This window comes from Erythrolamprus reginae, chromosome 12 (assembly GCF_031021105.1).
Source record: "Erythrolamprus reginae isolate rEryReg1 chromosome 12, rEryReg1.hap1, whole genome shotgun sequence".
Classification (NCBI taxonomy): domain Eukaryota; kingdom Metazoa; phylum Chordata; class Lepidosauria; order Squamata; family Dipsadidae; genus Erythrolamprus; species Erythrolamprus reginae.
The window spans coordinates 8,342,856-8,358,840 of record NC_091961.1 but is presented as its reverse complement, the minus strand read 5'-3'; the positions used below and the strand labels follow the sequence as shown (position 1 = coordinate 8,358,840).

At 40.1% G+C, this 15,985-nt stretch overlaps 1 protein-coding gene across 3 annotated transcripts in view; it reads right to left on the bottom strand.

Moving 5' to 3' along the window:
- DOCK5 (dedicator of cytokinesis 5) overlaps nucleotides 1-15,985 on the bottom strand; it is a 201,407-nt gene that overhangs the window by 86,478 nt on the left and 98,944 nt on the right. For all 3 annotated transcript variants that reach the window (XM_070765694.1, XM_070765696.1, XM_070765695.1), the window contains 7 exons: nucleotides 15,617-15,759; nucleotides 14,201-14,326; nucleotides 13,897-14,021; nucleotides 12,092-12,190; nucleotides 5,863-5,935; nucleotides 3,007-3,110; nucleotides 62-248 (listed from right to left, as the gene is read on the bottom strand). In XM_070765694.1, the coding sequence (XP_070621795.1) occupies nucleotides 62-248; nucleotides 3,007-3,110; nucleotides 5,863-5,935; nucleotides 12,092-12,190; nucleotides 13,897-14,021; nucleotides 14,201-14,326; nucleotides 15,617-15,759 (857 nt within the window). The remainder of the gene's footprint in view (nucleotides 1-61; nucleotides 249-3,006; nucleotides 3,111-5,862; nucleotides 5,936-12,091; nucleotides 12,191-13,896; nucleotides 14,022-14,200; nucleotides 14,327-15,616; nucleotides 15,760-15,985) is intronic.

Below are 15,985 nucleotides of genomic sequence, written 5' to 3'. Positions count from 1 at the left end.
CTTGTTTTATATCTCTAAATTCTCCCTACCATTTTTCCAAAATACTCACAGCTGAACCTACCATTCTGTGTCAGTTTTGTGGAGCAGATGAGTGTTGCAATCTGAAAACTGTCCTTGGTGCTATCTTTATTCAGAGTAAAATTGGCCCCGTGTTGCTTGGATGCAAGTCCATCTCTGTCTTCTACCTCCATCTTGGTGCTGGGAAGCGTCAAGTAAAACTTAGCATCTTCCATTTTTTTGTTTTCACCCTGACAACAGGAAACAAGGGACATCAGAAACAGCATTAATTAATTAATTAATTTATTTATTTATTTATTTATTAGATTAGTATGCCGCCCCTCTCCAAAGACTCGGGGCGGCTCACAACAGCAATAAAAACAATATAACAGTGGAACAAATCTAATATTAAAAACATATAAAACCCTATCATTACTTATCATTACATCTGAATGAATGAAATATTCTCATTTAATATTTCATTTGCATGACTATTCCATTTTATTAATCAGATTTGTATGCCGCCCCTCTCCGCAGACTCAGGGCGGCTCACAGCAATCGCCATACAATGTAAACAAATCCAATATTTAAATTAATTTTAAAACACCACAAGTTAAAACCAATCATACACACTAGCATACCATACATAAATTTTATAAGCCTAGGGGGAAGGAACATGTCAATTCCCCCATGCCTGACGACAGAGATGGGTTTTAAGGAGCTTACGAAAGGCTAGGAGGGTGGGGGCAACTCTGATATCTGGGGGGAGTTGATTCCAAAGGGTCGGGGCCGCCACAGAGAAGGCTCTTCCCCTGGGTCCTGCCAAACGACATTGTTTAGTTGACGGGACCCGGAGAAGGCCAACTCTGTGGGACCTAACTGGTCACTGGGATTCGTGCGGCAGAAGGCGGTCCCGGAGATATTCTGGTCCGGTGCCATGAAGGGCTTTATAGGTCATAACCAACACTTTGAATTGTGACCGGAAACTGATCGGCAACCAATTATTATCAGTATTGAGTATTGAGTATTAACCGTTAATAGTCCAGCATCAACTGCAAGAGCTCCGGAGAGGGGCGGCATACAAATCCAATAAATCAATAAATCAAGAGCTATAGTGGCACGGTGGGTAGAATGCAGAATTGCAGACTAACTCACTGCTCAGTTTTTTGTTGGGGGACAATATGTTGAATCTGTAAACCACTTAGAGAGGGCTGTAAAGAACTATGAATAATGGTGGAAGGTCTTAAGCATAAAGCGTATCAGGAAAGACTTAATGAACTCAATCTGTATAGTCTGGAGGACAGAAGGAAAAGTGGGGACATGATTGAATCATTTAAATATGTTAAAGGGTTAAATAAGGTCCAGGAGGGAAGTGTTTTTAATAGGAAAGTGAACACAAGAACAAGGGGACACAATCTGAAGTTAGTTGGGGGAAAGATGAAAAGCAACATGGGAAAATATTATTTGACTGAAAGAGTAGTAGATGCTGGGAACAAACTTCCAGCAGACGTGGTTGGTAAGTCCACAGTCACTAAATTTAAACATGCCTGGGATAAACATGTATCCATCCTAAGATAAAATACAGAAAATAGTATAAGGGCAGACTAGATGGACCATGAGGTCTTTTTCTGCCGTCAGTCTTCTATGTTTCTATGTTTCTATATAAGTCTATGTGTGATTGCTATTTTACTAAGGAAGGAGTGAGTAAGAAAGTATGTCAAATTTTCTTTTACATACAACCAAATCAGTTTCATGTACTCAACTCTGAAACTCAAGGGAAGCAAAACAATCATACAGGTTCTTATGCAACAGATACACAAGCATTCAAGGCTAGTACTCACTGCTTACTATTCCATTTTCCCTCCAATCCTACTCCATCACCACCTACAGCTCCTCCAACGTCTACTTCTTATGAGTCCTACTGCTTTCAGTCCTACTGAAATAAAACCTCTCTCTCTACCTTTAAGCTAGTTCAGACTGTTTTACTCTCCCCACTCTCCCAAATACTAACACAATCGCTCCAACACTGTTACCCCCAGCTGCCTCTCTGCTCAACTTTTACAGCCATACACTGCTGGGCTAACCAAAAAGAGGTCTTAAATGGATAGGACAACAACAGTCAAGGTCAGTGATGGCGAACCTATGGCATGGGTGCTACAGGTGGTAGCAGAGCCATATCGGCTGGCCCGCTAGCTGTGGCTCTAGCTCAGCTCCAAATTGTATGTGTGTGTTAGCCAGCTGATTTTTGGCTCACACAGATTTTTTATTTTATTTATTTATTTTTATTTATTTTATTCTTATCCGCCCTTCTCCTTAGACTCAGGGCGGCTTACAACATGTTAGGAATAGCACTTTTTAACAGAGCCAGCCATTTGCCCCCACAATCCAGGTCCTCATTTGACCCACCTCGGAAGGATGGAAGGCTGAGTCAACCTTGAGCCGGTGATGAGATTTGAACCGCTGTCCTGCAGATCTACAGTCAGCTTCAGTGGGCTGCAGTACAACACTCTACCTGCTGCGCCACCCCGCCTCTGGGATGATGTTTTTGGCTTCCAGAGAGCCTCCAAGGGGAATGGGGGAGGGCGTTTTTACCCTCCCCTGGGTCCAGAGAAGCCTTTGAAGCCCAGGGAGAGCGAAACACAAGCCTACTGAGCCCACCAGAAGTTGAGAAACAAGCTGTTTCTGGCCTCCAGAGGGCCTCTGGGTGGGGGAAGCTGTTTTTGCCTTCCCCGGGCATTGAATTATGGCCGTGGGCACTCGTGCAATAGTGAGCGCCCATGCTCTTTCGGCACCCGAGGGAAAAAAGGTTCGCCATCACTGGTCTAGGGGCTGGCTGTCTTTTAGGCAGCCTGTCTCTCACAAAGAAATATGAATGGATTAAAGAAGCAAGATCTTTTAAAATAAGCAAGCGAGTGGAAACATAGAAACATACAATCTTTCCCCCAACTAACTTCAGATTGTGTCCCCTTGTTCTTGTTTTCACAAGTAAATAAATAAATGCAACCATACCTTGTAGACTACTAAATTATGCCGTCCGTCCTGCAGAGTCGTGCCGTCTACGTTCATCAGCTTCAGAAAGGCCATCCCAAAAGCCCGTTCAGATTTATCTCTTGCTGCAGAGAAACAAAACATCAATAGGAATAGGTGAGTACAAGTGCACTAGAGTACTTTCTGTCCCCTGTCCTATTGCTCTCCTATATCTCCTATACCTTTCTTCTATTCCTATATCTCTTCTTCCATTCTTTCATTGATATGTTCTATTACTATACCTTCTTTTCTATTATTTCTTAGATATATTTTACTATGAGTATCTCCTCTATAACCTTCATCATGTATTTTACTATGTGTATATAGATATATACCCACTAAAACCCTCATTGTGTATTGGACTAACTAACTAACTAACTAACTAACTAACTAACTAACTAACTAACTAAACAAACAAACAAACAAACAAACAAACAAACAAACAAACAAATAAATAAAATCTCCTTCTAGTATTTTTTTTTTTAACTGTATGATGCACCCAGCTATTTTAGGGCAGATATTTTCTGCTGTACAAAAGGCATTAGGGCAGTGGTGAGGATCAGTGTTCCCTCTAATTTTTTTGGGGGGTGGGCGGAAAAGTATAGTGTCTGAGCGGCAGTCCCTTCGGGACTGGGCGGCACAGAAATATTAAATAAATAAACAAATAAATAAACAAACAAACAAATAAAAAACCCACCCTGTTTTGCTTGAGAGAATTTCAAAATAAAATACTGTACTGTGTGTCTATAACAGTGAGCTCATAATAGGGCAACTCTATCGATATCAAAATGCTACTTAAATAGTTGAGCTAGTTTCAAACTAGATTTTAATTTTCTTTCTCTCTTCCTTACTCCCATTCTTTTTCTTTCTCTTTTCCTTCCTCTCTTTTTTCTATCTGTTTCTCTCTCTTCCTCTCTTCCTCTCTCTCCCCTTCCCTCTCACTCTTTCCCTCTCGGCTTCTGGGCAGGTTTGAAAAACTCTGAGTTGATGATGATTTTTAAGTGAGCGATTGCTCACTGCTCAGCTTAGAGGGAACTATGGTGAGGATGCGATCTTCATCTACATGAAGCTACAAAATATATTGTGGTCTGCTACTGTTTAGATCAGTGACGGCAAACCTTTTGTGGCTCGGGTGCCAAAAGGGTATGCACGCACGCAATAATGTGTGCTCACACAGACGCTCTGGGATGATGTTTTTGGCTTCCAGGGGGCCTCCAATGCATGCACACAACCTCGCACTGCCCCTGGTGCGTACACACAACCTCCTGCACTGCCTCCCCCATGCAGATGCACAGGCCTCACTGAAGCCTCTGGACTCTTCGCAGGTGGGCCCGTTTGACCATTTTTCGACCACCCCACGGTTCAGGAGGCTTCCCTGAAGCCTGGGGAGAGTGAAAATGCCCCAAAACAAAGCTGAAAATCTTTGTAAATGAATAAAGAAATAAAGAGTTTCTTTGTAAAGGAATGTCCCAAGGGTGCTTTTCCAACAGCTAACTGGAATTTCTTGCTTTTTCCCATTCCCCTTGAAAATGTTTTGCTTCTCAGCCAAGAAGCTTCTTCGGTTCTCAGAATTAAGATAAAAAACAGGAAATAGTATAAGGGCAGACTAGATGGACCATGAGGTCTTTTTCTGCCATCAATCTTCTTTGTTTCTCCTTGGTTGAGATGCAAAACATTTTTAACTTGAAAAAAATCGAGAAAGTCCACTTGCCTTTTGGAAAAGCACCTTTGGGACAGCCACCACCTGGATGATAGAATCTCCATAGACATTTGCAAACAAATGGTTCAGAAAAGATTGTCTTAGATTGTCTACAGTTGACGTCTCCCCTTTTCTAAGACAGTGTTTCCCAACCTTGACAACTTGAAGATATCTGGACTTCAATTCTCAGAATTCCCCAGCCAGCATTTGCTGGCTGGAGAATTCTGGGAGTTGAAGTCCAAATACCTTCAAGTTGCCAAGGTTGGGAAACACTGTTCTAAGAGGTCTGTAAGGGGCATGCATAAGCACACCATTATGCCCACCACCCCTGTCTTACTGTCCTATTCTCTTCTTTTATAATTGCTTTCTATATTATGTTTATATAAACTACTATTTATTTTATTTATTAATCAGATTTGTATGCCGCCCCTCTCCGCAGACTCGGGGCAGCTAACAGCAATAATAATACAATGTAAACAAATCTAATATTTCAGTTAATTTAAAAAAAACCCAATTTAGAAACCAATCATACATACTGACATACCATGCATAAATTTTATAAGCCTAGGGGGAGGGAAAGTCTCAATTCCCCCATGCCTGACGACAGAGGTGGGTTTTAAGGAGCTTACAAAAGGCAAGGAGGGTGGGGGCAACTCTGATATCTGGGGGGGAGTTGGTTCCAAAGGGTCGGGGCCGCCACAGAGAAGGCTCTTCCCCTGGGTCCCGCCAAACGACATTGTTTAGTTGATGGGACCTGGAGAAGGCCAACTCTCTGTGGGACCTAACTGGTCGCTGGGATTACTTGATTGACAAATATAAATATAAATATAAATATAAATATAAATATAAATATAAATATAAATATAAATATAAATATAAATATAAATATAAATATAAATATAAATATAAATATAAATATAAATATAAATATAAATATAAATATAAATATAAATATAAATATAAATATAAATATAAATATAAATATAAATATAAATATAAATATAAATAAATAAAGTACAATTTGTTGTTGAAAAGTAGAGAATAATCAAAAGCCCGCAATCTATTCTTTCCTTTGCTTTCCCTCCAAACCTTTTTTGTCATTCTGAACCAAAAATATATTATCATTCTTTCATGCTTACATTCCTGTGATGAGCGATGACGGAAAGTAAACCTTAAATGGTAGCGGCCAACCTCTTTTATTTCTATGGAGACCTGTATGGGAGAAGAAAATAAATAATAATTTTATAGAAACGATGAACAGTGACAAGCATTGCTAATAAAAAAAGTACATGGAATTCAAATGAATCTCAGTTAAACAATTTTCCCCTCTCTTTATTTGGTAGCATTTCCTCATCATTTCATAAATCCATATTTAACATGCAGGTAATCCTCAACATAAAACTATTTATTTAGTGACTGTTCAAAGTCACAACAACTTTGAAAGAGTGACTCATGGCCAGTTCAGTTCTTGTGCTTACAAACATTGCAGCATTCTAACAGTCAATGATCAAAATCCAAGCCCTTCATGGCATCGGACCAGAATATCTCCGGGACCGCCTTCTGCCGCACGAATCCCAGCAACCGGTTAGGTCCCACAGAGTTGGCCTTCTCCGGGTCCCGTCGACTAAGCAATGTCGTTTGGCGGGACCCAGGAGATGAGCCTTCTCTGTGGTGGCCCCGACCCTCTGGAACCAGCTCCCCCCAGATATCACAGTTGCCCCCACCCTCCTTGCCTTTCGCAAGCTCCTTAAAACCCACCTCTGTCGTCAGGCATGGGGGAATTGAAATTTCCCTTCCCCTAGGCTTATAGAATTTATACATGGTATGCTTTTGTATGAGTGGTTTTTTAAATTGGGGTTTTTTAGATTATTTTAATATTAGATTTGTTTACATTGTCTTTTTATATTGTTGTTAGCCACCCCGAGTCTTCGGAGAGGGGCGGCATACAAATCTAATAAATAAAATAAAATAAAATAAATAAAGTATGTAATTTACGATGGTTCATAGTGTCCCCGGGTTGTGTGATTGTCATTTGTGACCTTACCAGTTGGCTTCCAACAAGCACAGTCATTTGGGGAAGCCAGATTTGCTCGAGAACTATGATTTATTTAACAATTGCAGTGATTAACTTAACAAACATGGAAAAAAGAGCAGTGGTAGCATAGTGGTTAGAATGCAGTATTGCAAGCTAACTCACCACCAGCAGTTCAATCATGACCAGTTCAAGGTTGACTTAGCCTTCTGAGGTCGGTCAAATGAGGACCCAGATTTTTGGGAGCAATATGCTAACATTGTAAACCACTTAGAGAAGAGATGTAAAGCGCTAGGAAGGGTATATAAGTCTAAGTGCTATTGCTATAAAAGGTCATAAAATTGGCCATAACTCATGAAACAACTTCCTTTTGATCTCAGTTGTAGACATAACTCAAAGACTACCAGTAGATGACAATGTATACATTTGCCTGATGCATATACAGTGATACCTTGTCTTACGAACTTAATTTATTCCAGGACGAGGTTCTTAATGTGAAAAGTTCGTAAGACGAAACAATGTTTCCCATAGGAATCAATGGAAAAGCGATTAATGTGTGCAAGCCCAAATTTCACCCCTTTTGCCAGCCGAAGCATCAATTTTTGCGCTGCTGGGATTCTCCATGGGAAACCCCACCTCCAGACTTCCGCATTTTTGTGATGTGCAGGGGAATCCCAGCAGGGGAATCTCAACAGCGCAAAAATGGATGCTTCGCCTGGCAACAGAGGCGGGGCATCCCAGCGGTGGCGGGGGGTTCGTAAGATGAAAATAGTTCAGAAAAAAAATCTTAAACCCCGGGTTCGTATCTCGAAAAGTTCGTATGACGAGGGGTTCGCAAGAAGAGGTATCACTGTATTTTGATTAGTTTCCCTTAAAATTTAATGCCTGTATAAAAAACCTAATAAGAGCTGAGGTGGCGCAGTGGGTAGAGTGTGGTACTGCAGGCCACTAAAGCTGACTGCTAGATCTGCAGTTTCAGCAGTTCAAATCTCATCACCGGCTCAAGGTTGACTCAGCCTTCCATCCTTCCGAGGTGGGTAAAATGAGGACTCGTATTGTAGGGGCAATAGGCTGGCTCTGTTAAAAAAGTGCTATTGCTAACATGTTGTAAGCTTCCCTGAGTGTAAGGAGAAGGGCGGCATAAAAATATTGAACAAAAAAACAAACAAATAATACTTACACACTTTCCCCTTAAATATGAATGTTTTTATACAGTATTCAAGGTAAGTGCTTTACATGAATGAAGAATAAATGTTCCTACACCGACTAAAAAACCAAATTTGTTAGATCCTTATGTTAAAAAAATAAATAAAATTCCTCATTTCTCCAATCTCCCAGCCTAGGTTTTCAGCTATGGAATTTCAATTAACTCCTCCATTAAAATACTTGCCTAATTATACTTGGAACTTTTAAAACTGACTATGTAGCACATTTTAAATTGCCTGCTAAAAACCTGATAAGATTTGTGGGAGATTGTTCTCCAGATATTTGTGATTTACAGCATCCTGAAGCCATTCTATTTAAATGCAGGATGTGATTGCCAACTTCTTTTTAAAAAAATAAATAAGATAGACAAGTTGACTTGACCACAACCATTTCTTTAGTCATTGTCTGTTTAACATCAGAAATTCAGGCCATACTTTTACTCCCATTACAAAACTTATTGGATATAAGCAGACGACCAATTTAAGAAGAATTAATTTTACCACGGTAGAAAAAAACAAACTCCAAAGTCACTTTTTTAAAAAAATCTTAGCAATCCATACATTTAGTTAGGCACAAATTCACTGCAAGTTCATTTCCTATTTGATTGTTGCCCGTATAAGAAGATGAGAGACAGGTACGTTGATCTCTATACCAAAGAAATAACCCATTGGGATCCCCATATCAAAACATCTTTCCTTATATGTGGCCAGAATCCAAAAATAACATGTAATATAGCAGAGTACTTAAGCAAAACGGTTCAGTTGAGTTTGGTATATGGGGGATGGATTGGGGTAGATTCTAGGGGTGATTCCGTTTATAGTTTTATCATATTTTATTTATCTATGTTGTGGTTAGCTCTGGCCCTGCTCCTGCCCCAAGGACTGTGGATATGGGGGAGACATCCACATGCTGCAGGCCTGTTTTGCCCCCGGTGGAATCTGCTGATGAAGGCTCCTCTGACCAAGAAGACATGAGTGACAGGGAGGAGGAGAGTGGGGCAGACAGCTCAGAAGGAGATCAATTATCTAGCTCCTCCTTGGATTCAGAACAAGAGTTAATGATACAACCATTGCATGAGGAGAGTGATGCATAGGCAACAACAACTGAGAGATTATTATCAAAGAAAATGAGGCCACCTGTGGTTGGGTGGGGCTGTGGTAATTAGTGAGGCTGCTATAAATAGCAGCCTGTGGGTTTGGCCATTGTGGAGGATTATCTGAGCGTTGTGTTTCATGACTGCTTTACTGACTTTGACTTTTTGTGTGCTGATTTTTCCCTGCTTTGAAACTAAACCAGAGCAAAGTGTGTTTCACTTTGTGAAAGAAGGACTTTGAATTGTCTCACAGCTGCAAGCTAAGTATCACAGGACTGATAAGGGACTTGTATAAATTACCAGTTTGTTTGGAGACTAGTGCTCTTTGCTATAACAAAAGAAGGCTTAGTTTAAGTGAATTTTCATTATTAAAAACATTGTTTTGAATTTTCAAACGTGTGTGTGTCTGAAATTTGTACCTGTGAATTTTTGGGAAGATTCTACCAGAGAGCCCGACAGAACATATCTATATATTAAATTATTGTATTTTATTCCAATCTCATTTTGGACTATATTTTATTACAATTTCATTTTAATCTGTATTTTATCCAATTCCATTTTAAATTGTTTTTATCAAATTTTAGTAAAAAAAATTGTTTCTGGAATTCTGCCCTTTGATATGGCCCAAGGCCTAATCATTGAAATTAATGAATGCAGGCTGGTTTGTTTTAATTGTATTTTATTATACAGAAGTATGAATCTGAATATTTCTTGGATTTAGTTGCTTCCACAGTGGCACAGTGGTTAGACTGCAGGCTACTTCTGCTGATCACCAGCTGCCAGCAGTTTGGCAGATCGAATCTCACCAGGGTCAAGGTTGACCCAGCCTGCCATCCTGCCAAGGTTGGTAAAATGAGGACCCAAATTGTTGGGGGCAATAGGCTGATTCTGTAAACTGCTTAGAGAGGGCTGTAAAGCACAGCGAAGTGGTATATAAGTCTAAGTGCTATTACTATTACTATTACTATTACTATTACTATTACTATTACTATTACTATTACTATTACTATTATTATTATTATTATTATTATTATTATTATTATTATTATTATTAATGTCAGTACAACACAGCAAATGAGATCACTATGCTGGATTTTGTATTTTATCACCAGTCAGGCGCTTCCCAAGCACCTAGGACTGCGTGATGTAGCGGCGAATTATGTTTGCCGATCCCAGTAAAGCGGCCTTTTTCAATTGACAGATGGAGATTTTGTCAATTCCGATGGTTTTCAAATGTCCACTGAGATCCTTTGGCACTGCGTCCAGAGTGCGAAGTACCACTGGGACCACGTTCACTGGCTTATGCCAGAGTCATTGCAGCTCGATTTTTAGATCTTCGTATTTCACTAATTTCTCTAGCTGCTTCTCCTCAATTCTGCTGTCTCCTGGGATTGCGATGTCGATGATCCATACTTTCTTTTTCTCCACAATCAGGATGTCTGGTGTGTTATGCTTCAGAATTTGGTCAGTCTGAAGTCAGAAGTCCCACAGTAGTTTTGCTTGCTCATTTTCGACCACTTATTCGGGCTTATAATCCCACCAGTTCTTTGCCACTGGTAAATGGTAGTTCCAGTGGATCATCTGTGCCACAGCATCATGTTGATTTTTCAATTCTGGCTTTGACAGCATTTGTTCTAATGGCCTGTTCTTGTGCCACCAGTATTAGTCCTTCTGTCTCCTATTTGAGTGTTCCACTTGTAAGCCATGACCAGGTCTTTTCTTTATCCACTTTGCCATCAATCTTCTCCAAGAACTGGCCAAGATTGAAGGCAAAGTGGATAAAGAAAAAACCTGGTCATGGCTTACAAGTGGAACACTCAAAAAGTAATAATAATGATAATGATAATGATAATGACAATGACAATGACAATATTATTATTATTATTATTATTATTATTATTATTATTATTATTATTATTATTTGCTCTGTTTATTACTTTTCTGTAGGCTGCTCCAAGTGAGATTCCATATTTTATAAGATATCCAATGCCATCCCCTCTTCAAGGATAAATCCATTTCAGTTTTCATACTTTTCCTACTCTAATAATCAATTAACATTCCAAGGGCTATTGAACATGCTCGCAAGTTGCTTCTCTCTCTTTAATATATTTTGAAAAGTCATTGTTGTACTTTTCCAAATATTTGAACTCCACCAAGCTTTTCCTACATCTGAATGCTGTTTGTTTGGCTGCATAAGAACCCATGTTAAGATAAGTGACATTTGCTAACTGTCTGTGTATGAGATACAGTGATACCTCGTCTTACAAACGCCCCATCATACAAACTTTTCGAGATACAAACCTGGGGTTTAAGATGTTTTTGCCTCTTCTTACAAATTATTGCCCCGCCTCTAGAACCGTTGTCAGTGAAGCACCTGTTTTTGCACTGCTGGGATTCCCCTTAGGCTCTCCTCCATGGGAAACCCCACCTCCGGGCTTCTGTGTTTTTGTGATGCTGCAGGGGAATCCCAGCAGCGCAAAAATGGGCGCTTCGCTGGCAACGGAAGTTTGGAGGTGGGGTTTCCCAGTGAGGGGAGCCTCAGTGAAATCGCAGCATCACAAAAACACCGAAGTCATCGAAACCCCACCTCCGGACCTCTGTGTTTTTGCGATGCTGCGATTTCACTGAGGCTGATGCTCCCTTCGCTGGGAAACCCCACCTCCAAACTTCCATTGCCAGCGAAGAGCTTGTTTTTGCGATGCTGGGATTGCCTTGCTGGGATTCCCTTGCAGCATCGCAAAAACACAGAAGTCCAGAGGTGGGGTTTCCCATGGAGGGGAGCCTCAGGGGAATCCCAGCAGCACAAAAACGGGCGCTTCGGCTGGCAAAAGGGGTGGATTTTGGGCTTGCACGCATTAATCACTTTTCCATTGATTCCTATGGGAAACATTGTTTCATCTTACAAACTTTTCACCTTAAGAACCTCGTCCCAGAACCAATTAAGTTTGTAAGGCAAGGTATCACTGTATATATCTCACATCTGTAACAATATAAGGATGCATCCTAACCAAGTCAACTTCCCATTACGTAATCTCACCTTTACAGTTTCATACCAGCAAGGTTGCTTGACTTGGTAGTAGACAACTGATTTGTATTCTGAAATACCTTCATAACCAGCACCCGGATGAATAGCTTTCTTTGGAGCACATTGGAAACAAAAAGCAAAAGGAACAAGTGACAAAAAATGAGAATTAATCAGTGACGGGAGAGAAAAACTTTCAGTTATAAAACAAAGTTTTCACATAACTTCCAAAGAGAGGCCAAATATAGAAATCCTTTCAAACTAATGTCCTTGGTGCTATCTGAGCTTAATGGTTTTCTTGCAAACGTTTCATTACCAAACCAAATATGATGATGGTATCCCTGAATATTGTCTTCCATCAAAACAAACCTATGTTTACATCCACCTGTATTACTAGTGCTTTTTATTTTGAATGCAGATATAAATGGAGAAGAAAAAACCCCCAGAAGCTGCTAAGGTAAAGAACTCAAATTCACACACCTGGAGATTATCCATGGGTGGGAGAACACAGAGTTAAAGCATGAATTCTGTGAGTGGAAGTATTTTATTCGATGATCCTTCGATTGATTAAAGCATCCACTTGCAGTAGTTCCTGCAGAATATTTCTTTATTTTTTTTTGGGGGGGGGGGGTCTAATTTACAAAGTGACTCTGGGCAGCATTCAATAAAGCCATCAATGAAAACATTTTGCAAGACCCAGATCAGTAGAAATAACACCACGGGAGTGAATGCATGGGGTGTTTGGTAACTAATGTTACCAGGTCCACTGAAAAATCCACATTTTAATCTAAGGACTTTGTAGATCAGACATGTCAAACATGTGGCCAGAGGGCCAGTTGAGGCCAATGGGTCGGATCCGGCCTGCAATAGGCCCAGAGTTGTCCCATGGGGCCATCCTGCACTGGCCCATGCCACCCTGACCCAACCCACCCTGGCCACACCCACCCAGTTGGCTGATTCAACTAGGCCACGCCCCCCCCAAGGGCAAACAAAATCTTCATATAGCCCGCAATGGGATTGAGTTTGACACTGCCATTGTAGATGGTCCCAAGGATTGGTAAGAAGAAGTTACACCAACACTCCGCAGTCTGCATTGGTTGCCGATCAATTTCCGGTCACAATTCAAAGTGTTGGTTATGACCTATAAAGCCCTTCATGGCATCGGACCAGAATATCTCCGGGACCGCCTTCTACCGCACAAATCCCAGCGACCGATTAGGTCCCACAGAGTTGGCCTTCTCCGGGTCCCGTCGACTAAACAATGTCGTCTGGCGGGTCCCAGGGGAAGAGCCTTCTCTGTGGCGGCTCTGACCCTCTGGAACCAGCCCCCCCTGAGATTAGAACTGCCCCCACCCTCCTTGCCTTTCGTAAGCTCCTTAAAACCCACCTCTGCCACCAGGCATGGGGGAAATGAGATAACTTCCCCAGGCCTATACTGTTTATGTATATGGTATATTGTGTGCATGTTTTTTAAAATTATGGGTTTTTAGCTTTCTAATTATTGAATTTGTATTATATATTGTTTTCTGTTGCTGTGAGCCGCCCCGAGTCTGCAGAGAGGGGCGGCATACTAAATAAATGAATGAATGAATGAATGAATGAATCAATGAATCAATGAATCAATGAATCAAAGAATGAATAAATAAATAAAAATAAACAAACTAACTAACTAACTAACTAACTAACAAACAAACAAACAAACAAACAAACAAACAAACAAACAAATACCAAAATGTTCCCAACTTTAGGGAGAGATACAGAACTTGTATGCATTTATTTGTCTTGTCTCCAACTTACTCTTCTGGGAAACCCCTTCCTACCTCTAAAATGTTTCCATCTTCATCATGAACAGACATGGTAACCTCAACGTTCTTAGGTGTCTTCTTTTTCCCTTTGTCAAACTCGCCATGCATCAGAGTGACATAGATATCATTCCGGACTTCACCTGCCAATTAAAACATAGAATTATAAGAACACTAATTTGTCGTACTTGGAATTTGGAATACAATCTTACTTTTCTCTCTAGGAATTGCCCACCATTTGGAAGACAACTGTACCTAACTATTTGCTTTTGTTTTTTTTTAAAGATGTAATCTCATTCTTGCCTTCCCTTGAATTACTCACCAGGCAATATAATCTCTGGGAATCCCATTTTGCGAGCAACAGCTGTCGATCTGTCAATGAGATGAGAAAAATCCTTCTGAACCTGAGCTAAATCACCAGGCAGCAGTTTCAGAGAAACCCAGAGGCCTAAAAGGGGATGGAGAGCAAAGAATATAACAAAAAGCACAATTAGCACTATTGGAAAAATGCAGCAGCCCAGGCAGATTCGATAAGGAAAGAAAATTGTGATTTCCCCAAATTAAGTGAAGGTTAAAATCAAAATGTCTTTTTTTGTTGTTTACTAGTTTTTCTTTTTCTTTTTTCACTTTTGGGGACAGCAATAAGGATTGGGGCTGTTTTTATTTTTTATTTTAAAGTGGTGTTGTGTTTAAGACTTTACCAGCTCCTCCATACATGGCAATTTTTACAAGATATAATTTGCATTTTTCCCCCTCATCAACAAATGTATAGTTCCATGTTTTGAAAATGGTTCCAATGGGGTCTGTACTTAAATGATTGCTCTTAGGATTTTCAAATTTCAAAGGTGAAAATGAGTGTTTACGTATCACAAATGGCATCATCCATGCACAAAAGAGAGGTAATAGGAGAAATCCAAACTTGGTAAATGTTGAACTACAAACAAATAATTCCCTCAACGCTGTCTATCTAACTATTTACTAAGTCTGCACTACTATTACTACTATTTTTTCTCATCATTTGTATCACCTATCGCCTCCCACTTATGACTGTATGATTGTAACTTATTGCTTGTATCCTTAATTATTAATATTATTTCCTGATTGCTTATTTGACCCCTATGACAATCATTAACTGCTGTACCTCATGATTCTTGACAAATGTATATTTTATGTACACTGAGAGCCTATGCACCAAAGACAAATTCCTTGTGTGTCCAATCACACTTAGCCATTAAAGAATTCTATTCTATTCTATTCTATTCTATTCTATTCCATTCCATTCCATTCCAGTTTATTCTATTACAGGATGGAAACGTAGTTTCCTCTGTGTTTTATTTTGACTTTTGGGGATTTAAACAAAAAAGTTACACCTCTTGCTCATATCAAATGGGATTGATTTATAGATCTCTTTCCACATTTTTCCCCCTTGAGAACATTTTTTAAAAAATGCCATACTTCCAACCCTTCTTGAAATTGCTAATATAATTTTATTGAAGGTTGTTACCTACACATCATCAATGTGCCAGCTAAAATTGTGTGGCTCTCCCCATTCATCAGGAAAATTGAATCAAGTGGATGAAAGATTTTCTGAGCGGTCGTGCAGGAAGGAGCCCAAGTCAATGTCCCTGACCAGTGAACCATCCAAAGCCATGAATGAGTTTTCACCTCAAAGGAATGCCCCTCCCTCCTGCCCTCCCCTCTTTCCAAGGCTTCCAGGAGCCACCTTTCCAGTGTGTACCTTGCCCTTTATGATTCACTTCCTTGGCCGCAATAACTTTGTTGAAGACCAAGGTGAGGGGTTCATTCTCTCCAATCACGTGAGACGTTATTAATGGTGCCATGATTAACTGCCGTTGCCTGATGTATGTTTCCATGGCAATCCTGAAGAGGAAAGAGGCAGAGGAGAAAAAAGAAAAGGCACATTTCCAGATTGTGAACATTATCAATTTATGAATAAAAAAGAAAGATTCTTCTTGCAGGAGGACAATCTGAGAAGACTCAGTTAGGAACAGATAGATCTTCCTGTCCGATCTTATCAATGTGGTCACTTAAAGAGTAAAATGATGAGTTGATGGCACATCATCCATCCATCCATCCATCTATCCAC